This window comes from Anser anser (genome assembly GCF_964211835.1).
Source record: "Anser anser genome assembly, chromosome: 2".
NCBI classification, from domain to species: domain Eukaryota; kingdom Metazoa; phylum Chordata; class Aves; order Anseriformes; family Anatidae; genus Anser; species Anser anser.
In genome coordinates, this window is record NC_139721.1 from 96,159,193 (window position 1) to 96,184,377 (window position 25,185).

At 38.5% G+C, this 25,185-nt stretch overlaps 1 protein-coding gene and 1 long non-coding RNA gene across 2 annotated transcripts in view; one reads left to right on the forward strand and one right to left on the reverse strand.

Moving 5' to 3' along the window:
• The first annotated feature begins 284 nt into the window (after positions 1-284).
• On the forward strand, positions 285-13,119 carry LOC310895053. The gene is made up of 2 exons (XR_014580405.1): positions 285-4,302; positions 5,790-13,119. It is a non-coding gene; the product is annotated as an uncharacterized lncRNA (long non-coding RNA).
• EPDR1 (ependymin related 1) overlaps positions 12,511-25,185 on the reverse strand; it is a 33,575-nt gene continuing 20,900 nt past the window's right edge. Inside the window, exons 2-3 of the mRNA XM_083825854.1 lie at positions 18,047-18,255; positions 12,511-15,049 (exon numbers count right to left, since the gene is read on the reverse strand). Of these exons, the coding sequence (XP_083681980.1) occupies positions 14,859-15,049; positions 18,047-18,255 (400 nt within the window). The 3' untranslated portion in view covers positions 12,511-14,858. The remainder of the gene's footprint in view (positions 15,050-18,046; positions 18,256-25,185) is intronic.

Genomic DNA, 25,185 nt, shown 5'->3' on the forward strand with positions numbered 1-25,185 from the left:
CAGCTGTTTGCTTCCCCTTTCTTTTTCACTAGATCTGTGGCTTTAATAACAGTGAGTGGCACCCCTGAGTGGTCCTACATGGGTTTGTTAGGGGATGCTGAGCTCCTGGCAGCCTCCTGCCAAGAGTTCATTAATTACAAGAACAGCAGTGCTGCCTCTGTGCTGCGCCAGTGTGCGGCTTCCAGGTCTTTGATGGCGTGTGTTTATGCAACTGGGCAGCTCTGGCGTCCGCTGTGCCTTGCAGGGTGACAAGGAAATGACAGTAAATTTAGGGGTGCGCTCACCCACTGCTTGTGCAAAAACGTCCTGCTTTCATCATGCTGGAGAGGGGACAATGTCAGTGCTCAACGTCATGAGGAAACTTTACTGGTGTCATGTCCCGTGTCCCCCAGGGTGGTTGCCTGGACAGAACAGCAAAGTTTAGGGGATTAACATTTTGTCTCAGGGAGTTGACCAACACGCCACTCTTTAGGTCAGTGAAAACTGAGATAAAATTCTGCAGGCTGCATAACCGGGAGCTAATTTGGCCTGCAGAGCTCCCTTGCATCTGTAGCCCAGAAGAGCTGTCTGCCTGGATTTCACAAAGACCAAATGGTAGATAAGAGTCATCTGCTTGCTCGGTGCCAGCCAGCACAGTTCCCCTGGACGCCATGGATTGACGCTGGTTTGCGCCATGCGAAGACCTGGCGCATCATCTTTTGGGCCTCCTGATTGCTGTGAGTCATCCACATTCCAACTGGAAAATAAACTCATTTTAAGACAGTTTAAAAATGTAAAATTAGTGCTTAGTTTCTTGACTGCTAGCACCAAACCCAGCCAAGGCAGCTATCTGTAATTTTAGAACGTCTAAAGAAGATTTATAGATCTCATGAAAACACTCTTTTCCATCTCCCTGGTGATTTAGCCTTCCACTTGCTTTTTAACTTTAGTCCATCTTTAGATCCAGTGGAAACAATACCAAAGTTAAACACAGAACGAGAATGAGCTCACACCATCTGCAAAGACTTCTCTTCTGGAGATGCCGTGTTTAACTTAGGAAGACCCCTACCAGGGCAGCGGGAGTTCAAATGAAAAGCTTTCTGTAATAAATGTATTTTAAGGGTGTATACAGTGATACAAAGCATCACATTTGCTGATATCCTTGCCAGGATTCACTACAAAGGAACGTGAAAATAGAAATGAGTTTCATGAGCAGATGTCAACCTTTTTTTAGCTGTTAGACCAAAACACAGTTTTGCATTAAAAGAAAAATATAGGAATAAGATTGGAGAAACTCAATGAAATGACAATAGCAGTGGTGCACTTTCAAACACAGTGTTATAACCAATGTGTGTGAGATGAGTAGGTTTCTTAACAACAGTTCTTATGTAAATAACCACAGTAAAAATGATTAGTGCTTTTATACTTGGCTATATGGATATATGCTATCCTAACGTGTAATGTACATATAGGTATAACATTCATCTATTTATATATATATGCATATACACATATAATATGTTGCTAAGGTTGTGGGTTGAGGTGTTCTCAACTGTCCTCTGAAAAGGGATTGACCATTTCAGTACCATGAAATGAGAGGGTTACAGTAAGCCAGAGGGTTACAATAAGTAAGGTAGCAAAATGCCTCATTCCCTTTCCATCATTCAGAAAATGGAAGCAGTGGGATGGAGTAATAGGAAAAACAAAGTGGTATGAAAGAGCTTGAAGCAGAGGCCAGCCATGAGAGGGGTATAGAAGGAAGGACTTTTGACAGGAAAAGATAAGCTGAAACTTCAACAGGTGGCAGCTGAGCTCTGCAGCTACCACAGATAACTTGAAATAAAATACTGGGAGCTGCAGAGCCAACAAGCCTGTGCTCTTCTTAGAACTGCATAAATTTAGGACACTGGCTTTTCTTCTTAGAGTTTTTCAGTCTTCCAGAAAGAAATTTTACAAGGGAAAATCAAAACCTGCAATGAATACTGAACAATTAGGGAGCCCAGATCATTGCCATATTGGACCTGGAACCAAAGATATTTGATATTCTTCTTCATCAAGCTCCTTTGTGTTCATCTGAAGATTACAAAGCCCTGGAGGCTCCTGCTACTGAATGTTTTATTTTCAGTCTTAAATTGTCTGCTGGGATGTCATACTTGCCAGGAAAACATGTGGATGAATGTCTGAGCTAATGCTGACTACTTTACTTCTGTTACCTGATGCTACTCAATGGGCAAGACTAACTTTATGCTGTTACTCAATGAAATACAAGAACAGACCCCTTGCATTTGTTTTCCAAGATCTGTCTGGTATGAGGAAGATTTGAAAGTCGAACTAAATTGTCCATGGCTCCATACTTGCATAAACTCATATAATGTTTAAGCTTTCTAGAGAAATTGGATAATGTGGTAGTTCCAGTGCTATCCACAGAAGGCTATATTAGAAGTATATTACCCTTACAACTCATGAAAAAGAGCTGTATTCTTGAAGGCATTCTCAAACTTCCTTTTTGCGTCCCAGAGAAAGTTAGCCATGTATGCTACTCTAGCAAACTGGTGATGGAACCATGTGTTTTTATACAGATGTATTTATTTATAAGTCTTTTCTTGCTCTCATAAGTCAAATAATGATGAAACTGTCTTTTGCCTGAAATACCAACTGTTTTTCAGCTCCAGAATCACTTTCAAGGCCACATATCAGAAAGGTTTCAAGTGGTAACAGGACTTTATTTTTCTGAATCTGTTTCTGAATTCCATCTTCTGAGCTATTCAGAGCAAGCCACAGCCAAAAAAGTACCCAGAAAAGTTCTTCCAACCCTCCCTGAACAACCCTAGCAGCTCTACATTTCTATTTACTGTGGATGGGAATATGAGCATTGCTCTTTAACAGGTATCTTGCATCTTAAGTTTATTGCTCCCATTTTTGAGTGGTTGAAAGGAGGTGACACAACCTGTTAACTTCACAAGTACTTTATAAGTGCTCATTTGCTAGTATTAAAATACTAGCTGCCTACTCAGATGGTTGCTGTAACAGCTGCAATACAGTTTAACACACACAACAACACACAGAGCAGACATTCATGGGAATCAACTCAATGTGCATGTGTTGCCAGGAGCAGGCTGATGCAATCCTCATTTCAGCTTGAAAAAACTATCACTTGAAGTCTGGCAAAGTAAAGTCACAGAGCTACAGAAAGTCGCAAATCCTCTATGTCTTGTGGACAGCCATATGCTACAGAGACAGCACAAGGAGTACCCATTTCTGTCTCATTCATTCATCTCTTGTGATGAGGAATTAACAGCACAGCTAATATCCAGAATGATAGCTCTGAACTCCACCTCTCCAGGCAAGTTTTCCCACAGAGTTTCTTCCAGTATCTTGAGTTATGGGGTTTTTATCTTCCTTGTGAATGTCCTTTACCCAAGCACTGCAGAGAATGAACATTCTGGTCTGTAAACATCATTCCTTCATAGGATGTACTTTATTTTGAACACAGCTCCTTACTGAAACCCGCCATGTAGAATAACCCAAACAATGGGACTGCCTGGAGCTGAAAGAAGGGATGTCAGCTGAACCCAGCCTCCTTCAAATCAGAGACAGGCAGTGGGTCACCCCACAAGCAATACAGTAATTCTGAAAATATATAACTGATATTGGAAAAAAAAAAAGCCACACCTATAAAATATTAACTTTTGCCAGAAACAGGAAAACGGATAACTGACCAATGAACAAAGAAGGCTCTCTCTACAACAAACTTAAAAGTATTACGAATGTGATTTTTGCTTTTTTTTGGGGGGGGTAGTGAAGGTTTTTCACAAGTGTTTTTATTTTGGCATTAAAGAAAAAATTCCTACACATGGTTTATAACTATTTTCTCTCGTGTTTGTAAATTGTTTTTTCTTTTAGCCTTTGAGAAGAAAGGACTTGACCAATGCCATGTGTCACTTAGGATGTGAAAACTCAAGGTCTATGGCAGCATGAATGTAATCCAAGTGATCACTGTCTCCCAAAGAGTAAGAATTTGAAAAATGAGGAGTAGTACTGATTGTATGCAGAAGAGCTGTGTGCTACTGTGCTGTATTTTCAAAAGTGTTACACAAATCAATGACAATCATATTTCTTGCCTGAAAAAAATAAATTCTCTGTTGTGTTGTTTGGCCAGTTCTGCATGAAAACCACTCTCATGCATGCGTAGTCCCATGGTGAAGCACCTTAAAGGAGCCAAGCTGGGGAAGAAAGCCATTAAGCATGGATAAAAGCAAGTTTAATGTCAAGAAACTCAGATTTGAGCAGGTGAAAGCCATCGTTTCATCTTTTTCATCTTAGGTAAGAAGATTTAATTCTAAATGAAACCTGAATAGTTTTCCAGTACTTGCAATATGTTTGCTACTGCTGGAAGGCTACTGACTGCTGGGGATTCATACTAGGAATGAGCCTGGATGTCCCTGCTCCAGCCAGAGAAATGTGGATTAAATAAAGACTCAAGCCTTAATTACTACTGGAGAAGAGGTTTAATCCCTTTCTTTCATGATCTTTTTTTGAAAGAGTAGTTTAGCAGCAGTGTATTTCAGATGTTTTATGGCATGGAAAGACTAACAAATAAATATTGGACATAACTTGGTTGTTAATTCCTACATGGATTGCACCAGTTGACTTGTTTCACTAGCCATAAATGTGTCCTCTGTAATTCTGCCTTGGAGGAAAGCTAATGCCGGCTCCCAAATACAAACCAATTGCTGCTGCTCTTCTCTCAGGCCATGGCAGAAACCAATGCTGCAGCCAACAGACTGCCCCACTAGCCTGCCCTTCTCTGTGACAGAGCTAACATTCATGAGGCCATGCAGTGAGGAGAACCAGGGACATGATCTGGCTGAAAACAAATCCTTTTCCGGAGGTGGGAATTATTTCGGCTGCCACAGCCTGGAAGAAAGCGAAAGTATAACCAGAGCCATAGGTTGGAATGGATGGTGCCAATAGACTGCAATGGAAATAATACAGGGTTTTAAAAACAAGTGAATGGAGGTTACACCAGTGTGGTTGAAAGGTTGGTAATTTTCAAACCTAGAACGTCTGGATCCATGCCCAAAGCTCAGTGAGGTAAACTACGGCTCTTCCAAACTGTAAAAATAGCCCATTGCTACTATCACCGCGACATCACCTTTTCCAACTGAAACCAAGCTGCGCAGCTCCTCTATTAAACACACCAATTGGCTGTGTTTATATGGGATACAAAATGTGCTTCGGCCATGTGGTAAAACTTTCATAGCTCATTTGTGCCTTTAACCTTTTTGAGAGCTATTTGTCTACCTCATTTTGTGGGAAGACGTTCAGATCTTATATAAAACCCTGGCAAATCTCTTACTCCTTTAGGATTTAGTATTTTTAGTACTGAAACAGGAAGCAAGGTACTATTCTTGTCATTTTGTACATTTTTGAAAAAATTCATATGTACATTCAGACTATGTAAATAATGGTATTTATACCACATACATTTATTTGGTTGTGGTGATGCCCAAGGTTAAAGAAAGGGTTTTGTTTCCTCTACATAACTTTTTGCAGAGACATAGAGAGCTTGCATAATTTTCTCACCATCCTTCACCAACGTACCAACGACATTTGCTCCTACACTGTTTATGATGAGGTCTGTATCTAGGAAAGAAGCAGTGAATTGTTTCATGTTCTTTACCTTATTTTTCCTTGCACTTAAATATCTTTTTTCCTCTTTTGGTCTTAATTCCTGAGATCTTTATGAAAACTGACTGTGGCCCTCTCAGTCTTTGTCTTGCTCATAGTCTTCTTTCCTTCCTCTATAGGCCGTCCGTGCCCCAACTCAACTGCTTAGCCTTTGTATTCATCCTGGACTGAATTTATCTTCCTTGAACTAGAGTAGTGAGAAAACCCAAAGTGCTACACGTGAGTTATCACCAGTGCTTTGCACAATGCTTGCCCTTGCTACAGAAATATCTTGCCTGATATATAAGAATACATTTGCCTATATCATATTCCTGGCTTATAGTCACCATCTGATATACTTGTTAGAATTGAAGTTTACTCTCCAGAAGCATGAATAAAAGTTGCTTTCTTTTTTTTTTTATTTTTTATTTTTTATGAATTCTGCAGGTATTTAGAGAAGAGGAAGGTTGTTATTCTAATGAACTGGCTGTGCAGGTGACCATCTGACTCCAAAAGCAACTGCCTCTCTTTAACCTCTATGAGGTTATGCAGATACAAAGGAACTTTTGTTATTGTTGTTATTATTAATAAAAATAACAATAAAAGAGACTATGAAAAGCAATCTTCTAGTATGCACTTGGTAATTACTCAGTTTGCAAAACTGGTGCAATTAGTGCAGAAAGCTGCCAGACTATTTCCATCTCAGGATTTTGATGTGAGGTCAGTGTGAAGAATGTGTTTAAACATAGATCTGATAGATCAGCAGGAAGCATGAGGCTAAAGATCACTTTCCCTACCCCCTTACCATGAGTGCCCTCTGTCCAGAGGGCTTATAGGAAAAAGACAGTCTTTAAGTAGTAAGGATTTTAAAATATATGGAATTAAACCTGCGGTTTGAGTTCTGTTTGAAAATAAAGTCAGTGCTCTTTAAGACCATGCTTTCCTCTATGTGAAGGGCCCCAGAAAGCAAATGAATGCTGAAACAGCACATCCTGAAATAATTAGCTATAACTGTACTAATTGCATTCTTGTACTGTGCTGTATATCACAACAATCCAGACTGGAAGTAACAAATTCCTAGATAATTGCATGGACTGCCACATCAAAAAGAAAGGTCACATCTTTTAGCCAATGTAGATGGAAAATATATTGGAAGTGCAGGTGTTATTTGGCTTTCTTCTTTCTTTAACAATCCCTTGGCTTTTTTTTCTTTTTCTTTTCTTTTTTTTTTCTTTTCTTTTTTTTTTTTTTTTTTATAGCCATCAATTGCCAGATCTTGGTTTTATATCTCATCCCAATGTTTTCCTATGAAATCCTATTGCTCAACAGGGTACTTCAGTGTGATGGTTTTCAGTACGAAATGAGTGCTGTTTACAGCACTTGAGTGCAACACTTCTGCAAACACCCCTGGGTTCAGGTGGCCCAAAGTTCATTGTAGTGCTTGAAACACCTGACCAAACAGACGCCACATGTCTTCCTCCTCTAAAGCCCTTTGACAGCCACGTTTCAAGCAGCTGTTGTAGAAATAAAGAAGAAAGCTTTAAAAATATATTGTGTTTGGCCATTCTTGTATGGTGCTTTTGGCTGGCCGGGACACAACTTGCTGTGGAGGCATTATCCAACATTTCCTTCTGCTCTTAAAAAAGATCCTCCAGAGAGGGCTATTTCGTTAGTGAGCAACACATTTGACATCATGAGAGCACTGCTATAATATACACAATGTTAGCACCAATCTTTGAAGTGTAGCAGTGCTTTGCTTTCTGTGGCTTAGTTTTTGTGATTGCTTGTTTTGCAATTGAAGCTCCAGTGTCTCCTATGATGGAAAAGGCAGCAGGTGCATGGGAACTTGTACTGCCTTGTTCCATTCTGGACTTCTCCCTCTGATTATTTCTCATAATGTTTCCCATAGGGACCATCTTTCCTTTTAATCCACGTCTGTAAGAGTGAAACTGCTGGAAAAAATAATCCTAAGGGCAATATCATTTTGGCAGCATGAACTAGCACAAGGTGGAAATTAAATGGAAGGGAGTTAGGCGCTTTTAATGTCCAAATTCAGCAGCTCAGTTAAGAAAACTTTTCTTGGAAAGAAAAGAACAGGGTCATACAGGATGACTGTTAATTTCCACTGACTAGATATGATTTCACGCTCATTCTATCCACTTCAATGGGAGGTGGAAATGTTTGGTACTTCCTTGAAGTAAGCCTGAAAGGTCAAATTCTCATTGGTGTAAAGGCCACCCAAAGCATCCTTCCTTCTGTGGGGCACCCAAAAACCTTGCACTAATCCCCACAGAGGCATTAGGCACTGAGTGAACAGTATCTATGTGAGCAAACCTCATGGATACTCTCAGGGTGGTTGCGACTTTGGATTTTCATTGCCTGATGCTGATGTTTAGGAACCTTTCCACTTAGAATTCGTCCCCTATGTTGTTTCTACAAGCCCATATACAGACTAAGAAGGATAGGCAAAGACAGGTTGATGTCTTCTCCACACCCCCCCTTTATTTAAGGAGGGGTTGACTGGTTTCTGGGTTACTAGTTTGTCAGAATACTTTAGTTTTGCCTATTTTCACTTCTTTTTTCATCTTTCTCTTTCATTGCTGCTTTTCTCCATTCTCACCTACATAGGAGATGATCCTTATAGAACCCTAAGTGGGATTTCCAGTCTAGGATGCCTCTGCTGGCAGAAAACAGAGAAAATGTCATTGTTTTTGGTAAAATTTGTCCCATGGTAAGGGATGCTGACTGTTGCTCATAGCCTGTTCTGTGTTCAAGCAAACATATTTGACCAAAAATATCCAGGACACCGTAAAACATCTTTCTTGGTAATTTGCAGAATACTGAGTGTACACACAAGTAAACAAACCCTATCACTTTGATAAGACAAGGTTTGTAGGAAGAAGCAATATCTTTCATTAGCTCAGCTGGTATGGTTGGAAAAAGTAGCATACATTAGGCAAGAGCCCATCTTCCAGTCCACAACAAAAGCAGCATCTTTCAAAGCAGAATGTTAGTTGAGACTATTTATTCAGAGTTCAGTTCTTCTGACAAGATTTATTTCTTATGTTAATGATTTGAGAAAGTATTCTTAGCATCAAATGTTGATGATGCAAACTCATGATTTGCTCACCTGAGAAGATCCACTTGTAAACCATAGAATTTATCAGCAAATAAACATACATTTTATTCAGTGAGATGGAGTTTCAGCTGAGTAAAATCATTTTACCAGTTAGGAATACAACATTGTCACTGATCTCCTTTGTCAATGGCATCTGGCGGCCTGCAGCTACCAAGGTGTAATAACAACACAAAACTAAATTATATTCCAAAATTAGCAATTCATTTCATTTAAAAATTCCCTCATCTATTGCAAGTGCAAAGCTAAACAGCATTTGTGGGCAGAAAGCAAAACATGGGCTACATGTAGAGCCTCATGAGGGTCCTGTGGCAGGCACAATACCATCATATTTTCTGGTTTTTGTAGCCATGTGGGCTTTGCTTTGAGATCTTCCAATAAATTACTGATTATTTCTAGTCTGTTCTGTTCAAAATTAAGGCAGTTTTCCATCAAACACCTTAACTGGGTGGAAAAATATATTTTTAGCTGTCATCCAACAAAACAGCTTTGAAAGCACCTACTTTCCTCAGAATTCTCCACTTTCTGTTTGAAAAGTATAAGTTCTAAGGCTCAAAGACATAGACTCCTTTATAGGTACAGTTTTTGTTTCACTACAAGTCTTTGGAACTTTTTGCACACTATTTCTCTAACTCAGAAGTCTACATTTTCTGTCTATAACTGAGTTTTACATCATTTCTGTAGAAATGCATTGGGAGAAAGCATCTGTTTTTCTGTCCCTCTATTGGAACAACTGCTCAAGAGGGAGCCACAGTCATACGTATAGGCTTCTGTTCATGTAGCACAAGCTTTCATAAATTAATGCAATGCCCAGCAAAGCTCCCATATCTGCTTTGGAGAGGTGTGGGGTATTTATTGGGATAAATACTCCTCCAGAGCCCCATCCCTAGATGTTCAACAGTATCATGGTACTTGGTAGTCACTTGGGCTACCACTGACAGGCCCTCTGCTGTCACCCGTCATGATTTCCAGTATTTTCACCATGTGTTCTTACTAGTGTAAGATGCTAACAGCACCAAGGATATCTATTGCTACAGCAGCCTCGACTGACAAGCGCTAAGTAGGAGATATAACAGCAATAAGGAAGGGCCGCTAGCTGGCACCAGGAGACTGGTAAAAAAATGCAAGCTAGGCATCCCTGTGTCAAATTGCCCCATCAAATTAACAGAAGCAGTTCTCAGATGAAGAAGAAAACAACCATCTGAAGCAACCACATCAAAAATGAATGTTGAAACACAGAAGTGGGGCAGGGATGCCTGCACACATTTGCACACACAGAGGGAAGTGGAGAAGGCCCTGTGCCCTGAGGCCCCTGCTTCTCCTGGGGAATGTGGGGACAGAGAGGGAACACTGGGGGACTGGCTAAGGAGCACTGTCCAGTGAGAGACGGGGGCCATGGGAGTGTGTGCTCCAGTGAAAATGATACCGAATCCCTGGCCCGGCCTGCAGGATAATTTTAGCGCAGGGGGTGAAACTCGACCTTCGCTTTGGTGTGACACCAATGCCAGCAACTCAGCTATTGCTGTTTCAGGAACATCAGAGCTGTTTATCAGAGCTGGGCAAGCTTGTGAAAAAGCCCTGCAGGGTACAGAACAATGCTAGCAAATCTTCCTCTCCTTCCCCTTGGCCCAGCTTCACTGAAGCCCGTGCTGAGCCCAGTTAAAAGTGATGGCTGTGAGCTGAGCTCCTGAGCAGCAACCCAATATACTCAGCGAGCACACAGGAGTGTACACATTCAAACACGTCTAACACACACGTGATTTTGTCACATGTGGAAAGGAAGGCGCTGGGGACCCTCCCTGACATTGGCGTTGCGGTAGCAATGTCCACAGGCCTGTGTGGGCCCTGCTGTGTAAGGCAATGGTGTGGGCCTACAGGAGCAGTCAGGAAGACAAAAACAGGACCAAAACTGTGTTTTTTGTCCCACTTGGCAAAGCAGGAAGATGCTGAGCCTGAATCTGATTCCCATGGGTAGGGGGTTATAGGAAGAGTAACTGTGTTGTCCTCTGAGGTGCTCAAAGGCTCCTTTTGGAGAGGGATATATATTCCTGCAGCTCAGCAGGCAGGCCAGCTGCCACTCCCTCATGCCTGAAAAATGCGCTCTGCTGGGCCTTTTGTCCTCACCTCAAATGAAATACTGTACTGTAACTATGTGCATTATTTCATTCAGCACACAGCTTCAGGCTTTCTGATGAAAGGGCCACAATGAACTGCATGAATCTTTGCCCTGGCGCATGTTAAATCAGTGTATACTAATCAAATTTGGAAATGTACCCCAGCAGTTTCATAGCAACCTCTTATCCTACATTTGTTGCTGTTTTCATGGGGATGATGGCTTTCAAAAGAAACCATGGGTCACTAAGACTGTCAGAAGAGACTGGATCAATAAATGCCAGAAGTTTATGTTTATTTTAGGAGAAAGGATTAAGTACAGACGTCAGCAGTTAGAGGTGGGCCTAGATGGCCTTTCTAGTGGTTCACAGGGACTGCTTCCTGGATTGCAACCCTTCCCCCTTCCCCTTAAAGGAAGTAAATGTTCAGACGTATTTTAGAAGCCTTCAAAACTCAGTTAATCTGTTCATGTGCCTAAGTTCAGATGTGAAGATTAAATCTGTATGTGACCAAGCCCATGCTGTACATGCAGTCTCCTGGAGGGATAGCTAACAGAGACTTCAATATCTTTATACGCTCAGGGGCCTCTAACTTTTTGAGTGGCATCTGGGTGATGTTTTTTAAAATCTTTATTTCCCACAGTTAAGTATCAGCTGAAGATTCCATTACATGTTTTTCTGCCATGTGGGAAAGCACTGCAGCTAACCTCAGGCACCAGCTTGTGACAAATGCGATGCAAGAGCCCTTCTGAGGCCTCTCATCCGTCTGGATTTTGGGACACTGTTAACTGCTCCTAAGCCAAGGCTGCTCACACTGTTGGTCATCTCAATGTGTTTCAGAGTGCCTTGTTCACATTTTGTTATGGCTTACTTTGAGACTGGATTGTTGTATTTTTTTCCTACAAGCTTCATGAAAGAGCCTGTTGGCATGACCTGGTAAATGGCAGTACTTTCACAGTGTGCAGCATGGCTTGAGGCAGCAAAATCTGGCCCTCATACTTGTGTTAAGCAAATTGTTAAAATAGGAACTGAACCAAATGCCCAGATCTCCTCCCGAAACTCAAACTAAACCTGTTTTGAGGTTCAGGGATATTTGGTTAACTTTAAATAAAACAATGTTGTATTTCTACACATCCTGCTTTCAGCTAAGCCTCCAAGCAGAAATACAAAAAAAAATATGGCAGGCAGATCTATATTTGCACTGTTTCTGGCCCAGCTGAAACCGGGAAGCACTGGAAATCTCACAAAAACAGCTTTGCCTGACAGGCTACCCAACTTTGAGGTCCTGTTGCTGTTACCTACTATAATGTATCTCATATAAATACCAATTTATTATAAATTTTCCACCATGATAATTGTGATTAAAAATATCCCCAGACTACTAGACATAGGAAAGCCCCATTTTTACTTACTGTAACAGCACAGTATATACCTACTTTAAAGTCATTTTTTGTTCATTTTTACTGAATCATTGGTATAGTCACATAAAGACAAAATGTTTCTTGAGGTACATGACAACAAAGTGCAGCAAATGGTAACAAACCAGACTCAAGCATTTTGTGCATGGTATTTGGTTCATGGCTAATTTACAAGAAGTAATCAAAAAATCTGTAATTTGTCATTTCTTTGACAACTCTCTTTATTGAATTTGCAGAGGATAAAGACAAAGACAACAGCATTGTTTTAGAGGTACATATTTAGCCATATAAAATCACCCTGGATGTCACTGCAACATTTTTAAAGCATTTCTGTGTAACAGACTTCTAATTCATTTTTAAAGGAATATTTAATATTATTGCTAGAAATTATATCACTGTCAGCAAAACGTAATACAAGCACTCTGATTACTCAGCTATCTGCTCTACCACAACAAAGTAATCCCAAACAATATGGTACCACAGCTTCATGTTTGCAAGCCAGATTTATTATGTCTTCCAGATTCCAGCAAGAAACAGATATTAAGAAATGCATGTTAATCATTGCCCTAATGAGAACAATATGCAGTTGGTTTTTAGGTTGTCACAAAAATACGAAAGACCGGTACAGACTAAATGCATCTAAAGTTCAAGGAAACACACTCCTTTTTTTCCACTAGCACGTTTCAGTGAATGGTCTTTTCTGAGAGAAAATTTTTAATGAACTATCTAAATTTTAATGTATATGTTTTCACTAGGCACAAGGCTAAAAAAAAAAAGCCTGACGACAACTGTAAAAGGAAAATAACCACGGTACCACTTGCATATGTATAAAAAGCTATGAGCTTATAAAGCACTAAAAGCCTGCCCAGCATCTCTCTTCCAGAGATGGTGAAAGCCTTTAGTTTTCTTCAGCTATGGTACTATAAGACAGTAGTAAACTGTGTATCCTATTTATGCAAGACTTCCTATCATTGTCAACTTGGATAATTTTTCTTCACTAAAAGGTGCCCTGGAAATGCACACTATTTGTGGGGAAGAGTCCAGCAGCCACTAAGGAAGAAACAGAACTTGGTAGCACTGCCCAAAACCACACCAAACCTCCCAGTGTTGCACTATTTTCAGCTAGACAACTTCTGGAACAAACTACTACCCAGCACGTGCAAGAGGACAGGAACCAGGCTTTAAACATATTTGCAAATGATGCATAAAATGCATGCCTAGACTTATAGAATGGGATAATTAATTTCATTTGGTAAATGCACAAAATCCATCACCATTCCATACTTTTGATCACCTGCAGGTGCAGGCAGATTTGGTTTGAATTTTTTAAAGCAAAATATGTGCACTTCTTGCGCTTTTTTGGTTATTTATTTCCCTCACAGAAACTTTCACTCTGCCCACCAGAAAAGGATGTGGAGATGACAAGGTTTGAAATGCTGACTGAACAGCAAATATGGTAGTCATCAATAGAGGAGGTGCAAAAGAAAGCAAGATTGACACTTCAGCTTAGTTGCAGCTCAGCTTCAGTTGCATCTTAGATCTCCTTGCACTAGTCACACAGCTTTGTCTTTCCCAACATTGTGAGGATGCGGATATCCGAATGCTGATTTAGGCTTTCCTAATTATGTACTAAGAACATTTTTTTCCACTTCTGTATGGAATTACAATGGTGTTTCCGTACTCTTTGAGTATGGAAAGACTTTTGAAAATATTTACAAAACATTAAAGCCACTTAGAGTGCAGTACCTCTCAATCTTTTTGCATAGGTTAAAGCTAGTATTACCTCAAAAAGTGAGTGCTAAAATAAAATATTATTGAAAAATGTCTAATTTTACCCTTCTGGAATACTTCACCAAAAGTGTAGTAAATGCAAGAAAACTTCGGCTTACTTTTTAGGGTTGTCCCTCTCCCTTCTTCCCTTCCTTTCATGCCCTTCTCCCAAGAAACATAAAAGGATTTTTTTTTTGCATGTCAGCCAGCATTATGTGAATAGAAATACTCTAGCAGAAAGCAAAAAATCAGCTCAGACATTAGGCAACAAAACCAAGGGAATGAATTTCCATACTTTTGATGTACATTGTTTAAAATGGAATATTTTTTGGTCAGGCAGGGATGAGTTCTTACCCAGGACATATTTCCCCTTCTCTCGAGCCCCCAGAAGTAACAACAAAATCTAGCTTTTTCTTCATGATGTTACCATTATTGCAGTCTGCTTATACTTCGTCTTCTTGAAAAAATAAATAATAAAACCTTTGCAAAAGGAAAATCAGCCATAGTTTAAATAAATAGTATCTATAAATATTATCTTAGTGGTAACTATATAGTACTTCAAGTGCATCACTGAACAGATTAATATGATGAAAGAGATCTTTTGTGTTACATATTTTATTCAGTTAAATGTTTATGTTCTCTTTCAAGTGAAAACTTACAATTCCCAAAAGAGCAACAATAAGCTTGAAAAATCAGACTAGACGTCAGCAGTGGACTATTAATAACCATCCTCCTGGCTAATATTTGTTTGCCTGGAGCAGCCAGTGTCCATAATCAGCATTCATCTTTCATTCTCCTTGTCTGGGCTGTCTGGCAGGTGCTGGGTGGGGTAAACACTGATGGGTCAGCAATACCTAGCTGTAGATCAAAAAACCGAGTGGAGGTTGTCACGCTGTAGTTCTTTGTATAGGTTTCCTGTACTGGGTAACAGTCTTTGACTGTGTAAATGCCAACCCAAGATTCCACTGAAACAAAGCAGAAATTTGACTATTTTAGATGATAAACATGAATGAAAGTGTCACAATGATGTTAGAGTGGCCGTTTCTCAAGCAAAACCTACAGGCTGGAACTGCCCATATTTCTTTATGGGGCCTATCTTTCTGAAAATCTTAATGAAGAATTGAGAAACAGTTTAGCAGAAGATCCTGAAGAAATTTTGGAAAATGCAATGGCACTTGCAGTGAAAAAGGTTGACCTTTGCTATCCTACAGGCCAATAGTAGCTAATTAACTTCAGGTTTCTATGCAGTCTGCTTACCATGGCAGCATTCCCTATCAGAGGATGCATGGCAACACAAGAAAGGCCACAAAGCTAGCATAATTTGGACACCACAGTGATCTTAAACCTTAACATCTTGGTATTGAGCACATTTCAAATCATGATACCAACACTTTTCAGGTTTACCTCTTTTGAAGGAATGTCACTTCTGCTTAGTCACAAATTTAGTTGTTTTGCACAAATCCGATCTTTTCTAATCTTTCATGCTACTTTCATGTCAGCACTTCTTCGCTTCACCAGTAAAGCAACGTAATGCTCAGTGAGTTATTCTCCTAGAAGGCAAATTTTGGTGCCTCCAGCTTGGGTAGCATGGGGACAAATTGTCTTACATTCTGCTCTTAAAAAGTTGAAAGGTGTGAATACTGAAAACTTGTGGTCCGCTTCACATTGTTGGGCCTCAACACAGTCTTCAACACTCTAAAATACCGAGCTCCTACAACTATTTAAGACATTCATTTCTTTCCTGTGCCTGGTTCTGCATCCACCTACACAATGAATTGCTTGTCTTCTGCTGTGGTGACATCCTGCCTTCACAGCCATCTAAAATCTTAAGCACCATTTGTACACTGACAATACTCACCACATCTTTAATTTAAATAAACATGATGCTTTTTCTGTCATATTGTCTCAAGCACTGAGAGTTTATCTCAAAAGAACAGTAATATTTTCAAATACAACTCCTCTCTCACCCGTCTCTTAACTCATTCCTTCTATTTACCAGCATCTGCTCATAACATCAGTATCACGATCACTATAATCTTTTGTAATTCCTATTCCCCTCAAACATTTCTACTGGGTCACTCATTACTTCAAGAATGCACTTAATGCTGATCTCCTCCATGTATGTGATGTAGCAAGTCCGTCCATTTTTTAAAAAAAATCAGTTTAATTCCACATGCTTATCTCAAGAGTTGTTCTGTCATTCTTTTCCACCCTTGTCCTTTGCTATCACCTCTATCTACTTCTATTTCTGCAGTCAATATCATCAAGGAAGTTTCCTTTGAACACCCTTCACTTTTAAAACCTCACTTTAAAATTTATCACATGCACCCCTTCTGTGATTTTTCTTTACCCCTTCCATCATACAGCACTTCATTCAATTTTTTCATGTATTTCAGATCTCTCGATAGCAGAAAGTCACGACGTTAAAAAATGGTTGCTCTGAGTACCATCTGTATGAATTTTTTCCAGTCACAAGGAGGCTTATTTTCTATCACTCAGCAGCAATCAAACACACATATTTTCTATCGTTCCAGTATTGTTTCATATGGTGTACCACAATGGCATTATTGGAAACAGACAAGTTCTGAGATGAAATGCCTGTGCAGTATTTAAAAAAAAAAAAGGTGTCAAACTGAGCAATATTTGAACATACCTCTCCAGGTCATCCTAATATACCAAAAACATCCTGATCTCAATGTTTTGATTTTCCAGTAATGGAGGGTTCTTTTCCTCAACAAGTCATTTATCAGAATTTTGAATAAAAAATTAAGGCAAAATATAATGCTACCCAGGTATTCTGTATCTCCGCTGAAATCTCCACAATTTTAACGATTATAATTTCTAGAATCCAAACCAGTATTGTCTGAAAGGTAGATGGGCAGACAAATTTAAGACATTATTTTTTTCAGAATGATCATACAGAAAAGCACTGGAAATACAAAATACTACAGGATAAAAATCACACATCATTAACTGAAGGTATCTGGATATTAAGTTCCATAAAAGTTCCCAAAATACTGGATCAGAAAAACAAAATTCTTGGACTGAGTGATAATTTGTCTCTTGTAGAATACCAGAGGATATATCGACCTAGTTATAGAGGTCTAATGACCTTATCCTTCATTTTCTTTTTACTTCTATTCAAGAAAGAAATATTTTCCCCTGGCTAAATGCTCAGGTTCATAACCAGCCCATATATTAGGTGGCTATAACCATAAGTATTGCATTAGCTGAATAATGCCATAAACTTCATGGCTTTTTTTACATTATTTTTATAGTTGTCTGGGTCATCTCTAAACCACACATGAAACTGAAGCCAATTTGCTAATAAATTGCTATGCATCCAAAACCTAACATACTCTACCTTGGAAAATTCAGCCTACTTTCTTTTATGATGCAGGTGTTCAGCTGCCAAGTGCAGAACTAAGCCTCAGGAGCAGATGTTTCTTACTAGCATTGTGGATAACAAAACTTAGGTGCATATTAACAAAGTCCATTGCTGCAGAGCCATGTTTTGGATGTATTTTATGACAATATTAAATACTAGAATGCAGACACACTTCGATACCTGTTTTGTTTCTATTATGCGTTTTACCAGAGATATGATGAATGCTAGTTTGTGTTTCTAATTATATTACTGATTCTTCTATGGATAAATTTTGCATACAGGATGCTGGATTCAGATGCAAAATAATGCTCTTCCATGCCAAAATCTGTATGGTACAGAATAAAATGCAAACAAGTCCCTTGGACATATTTGATCCTACTGAGATACAAAACATTTTCTTAATAAAATACATGTGATAATAAAACAATATGCTGTACATAGGGGATATTTATTATGTCTTTCAGCAAACTTTATAGAAATATGTAAGGCTGGGGTGAAACATGAACAATTTTACTTTTCCCTGGGTAGCAGAGACAATGATTATTATTAAGATGAAACAAAAGTATGCACATACATTTCCTGGCTGGTTTTCTGTCAGACCATTCCTGTACCATAATTTGATCTCCAGGTCCCCCAATGTAGTACTGATCTTCATATGTTGAATTGGCGGGGATATCATACGGATCCCATGGCTCAGTCAGAGCAATCTTCGAACAAAGCTTTGTAACTTGCTCAATCTGAAACATCACTGCATCTTTATAGAGCAATATATACTCAAAGAATCTGAAACATAAAAAAAAAAAGTTAATGTAGATAATCTTTTCCTATACTAAACAAGGAGCACTGCCGATAGGTAAGCTTGCCTTTGACTTCTCAGTATAAGACCGTTTTCACTTGCTTTTAACTTTGCCAAAACTCTGAGAAAGGCTAACCAGTTGGGCTGAAATTTCCCATGCTGAAAGTTCGTCTCAGCCGACTCTTTCCAAAATAAATAAATCAGGCTGGACCGGCTCAGCCATTTCTGAGAACAACAGAACAACTTTTCTGAGAACAACTGAGAGAAAAACATATTATTATTACCAGTTTTGTTTTGTTTTTTAATAACCTTTTCATTAAAAAGCTCTAGTGCCTCCACGTTTTGGAGAAAGAACTTGAAATTTGGCAGGGGAGAAGTTTTTACAAGAAGTTGCCCATATTTGGCTGAGTTATAAGCCTTCTGAAAAAATCTGTTTGCATAGGCTGAATGAATGTGGTAGAGCCTTTCTTTGTGCTGGTTAGATGTGGTATTTGCCACTCTGAAAGATGCTCCTCAATGGAAACACAGGTAGCTTAGTGGGATATGCTGCTGAAGCAGAGAACACGTGGTTCCAAATGCAGAACTGAGAAGCTCTCCCTCCTAATGGCAAAGTTTCTCTCTGGAAGCCACCAGACCCAAGGCAGTACTGAAAGCAGGAAGGAGAGGAGTGACAAAGCCCTGCTCTGAGGGGGAGATGATAAACATCTTCATGAACATTTTCATTTACTTCATAGTTACGATAGCTGCTTCTACCACAAATGCAGTGACTTCACCTATAAAAGAAAGTGATATCATCCTTACCTTATAATGAGATAAAAACAGAGAGAAATTGAAATTGAAATTATCACAAATATCAACTGATTTTGAATATGCAACCAAAAATGCAAGAGGCTTAACTTTCCAAGGTACTTAACATTGCCTATCACACAATGAGTTGTTCAAAGCACAATTCAGAGCATTCTCAGGAGTGCTCTGCACCTTTGGCCAAGGAGAGTCAGGATCCACACTCTAAATCCCCTAGAACTGTACATAACTAGAAGCATCCTGTGAATATCTCAGCTGAAATATTTGGCTACAGTCTAGTATCATTCAGTGACTCCAGAGAAAAGAAAGGGATGGGATTAATTCCCTGGCACAGCTTCATCTTGTCCATATGTAATAGTGTCTCCTTCCATCTGCAATTCCTTGCCCTTGTCTTTTCAGGGGGAAGTAAAGTTTACATAAAAGAGAGGTGGCATCAAAACAATTGAAAATGTTAATTATTGAATTGTACAACTACATTAGATAGGAATCAATTCACCCACTCATCCTGACACAAAGTCATTTTAAGGTTGCATTATGGGAAGTGTGTAACTTTGCTTAAAAGCACGTCAGCGACACTGCGGAGCATACTACTGAAGAACTACCTGATTCCTTATATAAATCAAAGCCTGTTATCACATAAGCACATTTGTAATTTTTACATCATACTCAGTCCAGAGAACACAGTCACAAGAACACTAACATACACTGATTTTTGTTTGCAGCCAGGCTGTAATGACTCAACTACTGTTCAGTTGGTGGCCCGTTCACTCCCATGAAAGCAGGATAAGGAATGCCTTAGAGATGATACTAATAACATTTGAAATATTTGAATGACAATACAGTCATTTTGTGAAAGGACAAAACCCCAATATGTTAATTAAGCAGTACAAGCTACTGGGAATATAATGTACATACTTTCATTTATTTTTTACTTTAAATCTTCAATTGAAACTTATCTCCCATGATTTTTTAAATTATTTTTTAACATTTTTTTCCACATTTTCTGTTTCCTTATCATTTCCTTCAGAAATTATTTCATGGAGCAAGTATCTTTTGTTCTAAATTTTGTAACCTGAGAATTGACATAGTTGCATGAAGGAGACGTACCACCTTTACTCAAGTGAAGCAGTAGTTCAAACCTCAATCTGACAAACGCAAGCATTTAATTTCCAGCTCATGAATAGCCACTGTGGCTTCATTAAGATGATCTCAGTACTTGCACAAGTAGGGCCACAATCCAAAGAAGCTTAGTGTCTTGACTTTGCCTCTTACATGCAGATGGCAATATGTGTATAAAAACCAGCAACAATGAAAAAAAGAATGTGAAAAATCCAAATAAGTAAAACTCATCACTCAACATCTCCGTAGCATACATTCTGCAGAGCAAGAGGCTCCACCACCTACATTTTTGCTTGCAGGAGAGGCAGGGAACCACTGCTGGCATGAACTCAGTGGCTACAGTGGCACACACACAAGATGAGAACCACAGAGAATGTGGCTTTACTCACTGTGAACAACACTGATGGATAAGCTGGTGAACATATCTATGCTGTCATTATTCCACTCTGATGTACCTCACATCTAAATTTTAAAGAGAATTGTTCATGTGTGTGTCCTGGAATTAGCTAGCACAGAAACATAAGATTGATTACACAGGATCTAAGCTTAATTGCATATGAAAGGCAAATGGTTAAGTTGTTGCTCTATAAACAGAACCATTTACCAGCCAAAATTAATAATGAAATGTGTGTGGATATGAAAATTACAATCTAGCATATTTTAAACCAAAATATTTTAAAATCATAATCATTTCCATCATTTCCTTTTTTTTTTTCTTTTTTTTTTTAACAGCCAAGTCCTATGTATACTGCCTCTATTTGCTTTAGGTGCCTGAGATTTCACTGGCTGCTTGAGGGGAAGCACAGAGTCCTGAAAATAGGTCTTGGCAAAGAAACAGAAGAGGAAATGATTTATGATTAGTTTGTTGTTTTTGTTTTTCTTCCTAAAGAAGCAACACATTTTTAGGCTGTGCCCACCATTAATATTATTTTTACATGAATTTCATTCTTTTAACTGTAATTTCAAGAAAGCCCAAAGCAATTTGCAGAATTTACTTGGACAAGTTACCCTATTTGCTTGACTGAAATTATTTCCCTTTCTTTCCTGTCCTATTCCATCCTACCCCATCCTATGCTTCATGCACTTTATGCCCTTACTAGGACTCTCTCATGGTCCTTAATATTCCCTTTGAAAATGGATACTCGCCTGAAAATGGATAAATTTGGTGAGAAAAAAGTCATTAGACTTGAGACCATGCTACCTGCTCTTCTTCAGGTGCCTCTGCACTGAGCCCTGCCAAAAAATGTCCAATGCTCTTTCCAGTTGTCAGTTCTGAAGCATGCTAGTCAGCATGCCATCCAACACATCTGCACTACTTCTGGTGTCTACTTCTACACTTCCATAGGATCCTCTCAATTCTCAAGTCTAGAAAGAAGCTGGCTGACTAATTGCCTTTGTAGTGAGATAGAGGAGCAGAGGTGCTGATAGCAGCACGCATGTCATATTGAAACACATCAGACAAGATCATTTTCTAGAGAGAAGCAAAATAATGGTCTGAGGCTGAGACAGGGTAAAAGAAATTCCTTGTGCTCTCAAACTGGCTCTGCATCATTTCACTCTGTGGCTTTGGACAAGCAACTTCAGTACCGGAGCCTTAAGATTCCATTCCTCTTATTCCTTATTTTTCAATTGCCATAACACCAAAGAGCCACTAATCAGAGATCAAGAATCAGTTGTGCTAGGCATTGTATTAACAAAGAACAGAAACACAATTCCACAATTCAGAAAACAATGGAACAATGGCTCTTGTAAAACAGATGTTCCTTTCCTGCAAAGACATATGGGGTTTTATGTGTCCAGGATTTTAACCTGTTGACTCAGTTTTCCCAGCTGCAGCTATTGTATCCTTAAAACTCCCACTCACATTAGCCAGGATTTATACTACCTAGTAATTATTATGAAGCAATTGAAAAAATGGAAGCAAAATTTTACGCATTATTTGTATCAGAACTGTTGTATTGCTCAGCAGGGAACAGTATTTGATATTTATAATATCAAGTTGAGCTCGCTGCAATTATTCCAAAGCTAACTTTGCCTTCTTTTTTTGAGATTAACTGAATGTGGAACATCTGTCTGCCGTTGTTGCATTATTTAATTCTTTGCCATCTCTATTTGTAAAAAGATGCTTTTAAGCACTCTGAAAGAATTTAGAAACACTTCTAACTAGATGAAATTCCACTAGAAATATCCCAAACAAATCCTCTGTTCTTGTGAACATAGACAGGTACAAATCTGTAATTCTAGTTATCTTATATCCTCTTGATAACATTGCCCACAAAATTTTTGTGACAATACTGCTTTCTACAGAGTTGTTATCAAAGAAAGATGTACTGAGTGAATGGGAACCTCTAGTAGAAGGATGACTAATAAATATCATCTTCTCATCTCTTCAGGTTAAGAAAATTTTCAAAGGAGCAAAACTGCTAAGCAGACATTCAGACAGTTGATAAACACTCCAGGTCAAGAACATTCATCTGCTTTTGGAAAGTTCTGGCTAGCTCACTTCAAGACTGAGAAGCATTCGTTTTTCAGTATATTTCTGGGAAATCTTCTCCTCTTTCCCATGAAGTTTCGGTAATTTCAGACTGCTGTTTTTCTTCTGGTGTATCAGACCTCAACAACAACAGTAATTTACCATATTTGATCTCACATGTTTGGCAGTGATGCTGGATTATGGTATATTGTACAAATATAGTATTGTGCAAATACATGTGACAGCAAATGTAATCTGATATTGTGTAAAAGCAGTATTTTTTAGACTGACTTAAATCATTCACAGATTGGAAAAGCCTTTTTTATTTTCAAGATGACCAAGCCCTCTGTAACAGGTATGTAATTAGCAAGGTATCTGAGGAACTCTGATAGGATTACCAGTTTCCAAAGCACAGAGAATTAGGCAGTTTAAATCCTGTTAATGATGAAGTTCATGTGGAAAGAAGATCTTAAGTATAGGAATCAAAATTTGGAAGTCAAAGCTATATTAACTGAAGAATTACATATTTCTGTGACTTTAATTACAAAACTTATTAATAATTGTGCAATGTCTTATTCTTTTATTTTTTTCCACAAATTAGATTAGCTACTTGGCAAATACTAAGGGAAATAAGTTCTTCAGCAAGAACATTGTTTCCCTGGCTGTTCTTTTTTTACAGTTTGACATTCCATAATAAACAGCCTGATCCATCAAATGGTACCCCTGAGAAGAATGCATTCTAATTTAAGTTGAAATTCAGGAAAACAATAAAGCATTGTGTTTAAGAGAGTTGTGTTTTACAAGGGGCTAAAAGATGTACTGTCTATAATAGAGAGCATTTGTGTGTTTCCCTAAATAATGGTATGTTTGTGAACCGGAGTCTTCAGAAGACAACAGCACAGTTCAAAACAAAAGGATTGGAAGATGTGGCCAGAATACCATAATGCTTTCCAATTAATAGTATCACCTCCTAGGGAACATGGTATATCCTAGTAGAGACACATGATATCAAAATATACTTGAGGTCAGGGATTATTTTCTTGTTTGGCTTCCATAAAGAGGCTTGTGAGGTAGGTTAACAATAATACAGGTTACTGGGAAATCATAGCAGGGCTTAGAGAAGACCCTAAAGAATGAGGAATGCCAGGACTTCATCTCAATATCTATTAAAGACCTTAGGAATGGCAGAGGAGGAAAAAGGAGGGAAATGACTGAGGTACATTATCATTTATTTATTATACTTCTCATCTTCTTTGCATTATATACAGAAGGGAAGTAAATAAGACAGTTGAAGGAGTGGCTGCTTAAAACTGAGATGTGAAAATGTTCTTTTGAGCATGCAATTATATTAAGGCACACTCTGGGCTCGGAAAAATGTAAAATTAAAAAAAAAAAAAAGGAAGTGGAAATGTAACATGTAGAGATAGCCAGAAAAATCATGGTTACAATAATTTAGAGTATTTCCGAAAAGAAAAAAAAATACAGAAAAGACATACCTGTGTTTCTGTTTTTAATTTTACTTCTAATTGTCAGATTTATCTGGAGTTTTTACACTTTTCTCTGAAATAGGCTCAAAGACAAGGTATTAAATTGGATCTTAGCTCTGCCCCAATATAATAATATCTATTGTACACATAAGAAAGTCATAAAAGAATGAAGTCCACAATCACAAATAACTAAGCTTAAACAATCTCCCTTTTCCAGGCATTTATTTTGGAATAAAAAAATAATAATTAAAAATAAATAACACTTTTTCAGCTAGGATTGGGCATTGCAGCTTCATATACATCTTCACTTCTATATATAAACAGAGAAGAATCTTCACATACTATATGAACAGGGACACATGTAATTCAAGAGAAGTATGTTACTCTTCATTAAGACTGTAAAACCTATCACCCACATACTTGGCCAGTTAGTTGCTCTTCAGTATGAATTCCCGTAGAAAAAGTAATAACAAAGAAGTTTGAAGAACAGATTGCCCTTTAAAACAGATAGGGAGTAGGTCCCTTTTCTGATAGAGCAAACTTTTACTTTGTGGTGGAATACTCTCTGGAAAAATTTGTGAGGATATTCACTTGTACCAGATTACTTCCCCAAGATGTAATGATTTCCACCTTCCATCTGCAATGATTTCCTTAAAAGGGATGATTCAGGTCTTTCAGATATCTGTCCAATGTAAAAAATAAAAATAAAAAAAACACTAGGTCTATTTTCAAGGGATTTTGGAAATTAGGCCAGCTAGGCTAATCAGACAACACAGTCTGAAACTTAAGTACACTTTAACTTTCTAACATCTTTATCCAAAGATCTGGGTATAGCTTATTTTTAAATAAACTTTGTGGAAGATGGAGATTCACTTCACTGAAAATAAATGCAACCTGAAGTTCTGGCACTGCACTTCATTCTTCCTCCCCACCTCCAATGTAAAAATAACTTCTTCATTTCATCCAGAATTCTTTGTGCGGGTCTTTTTCCTTCAGTAGCTATAAATCAAAAACAATATTGTTTGCTGAGTGCA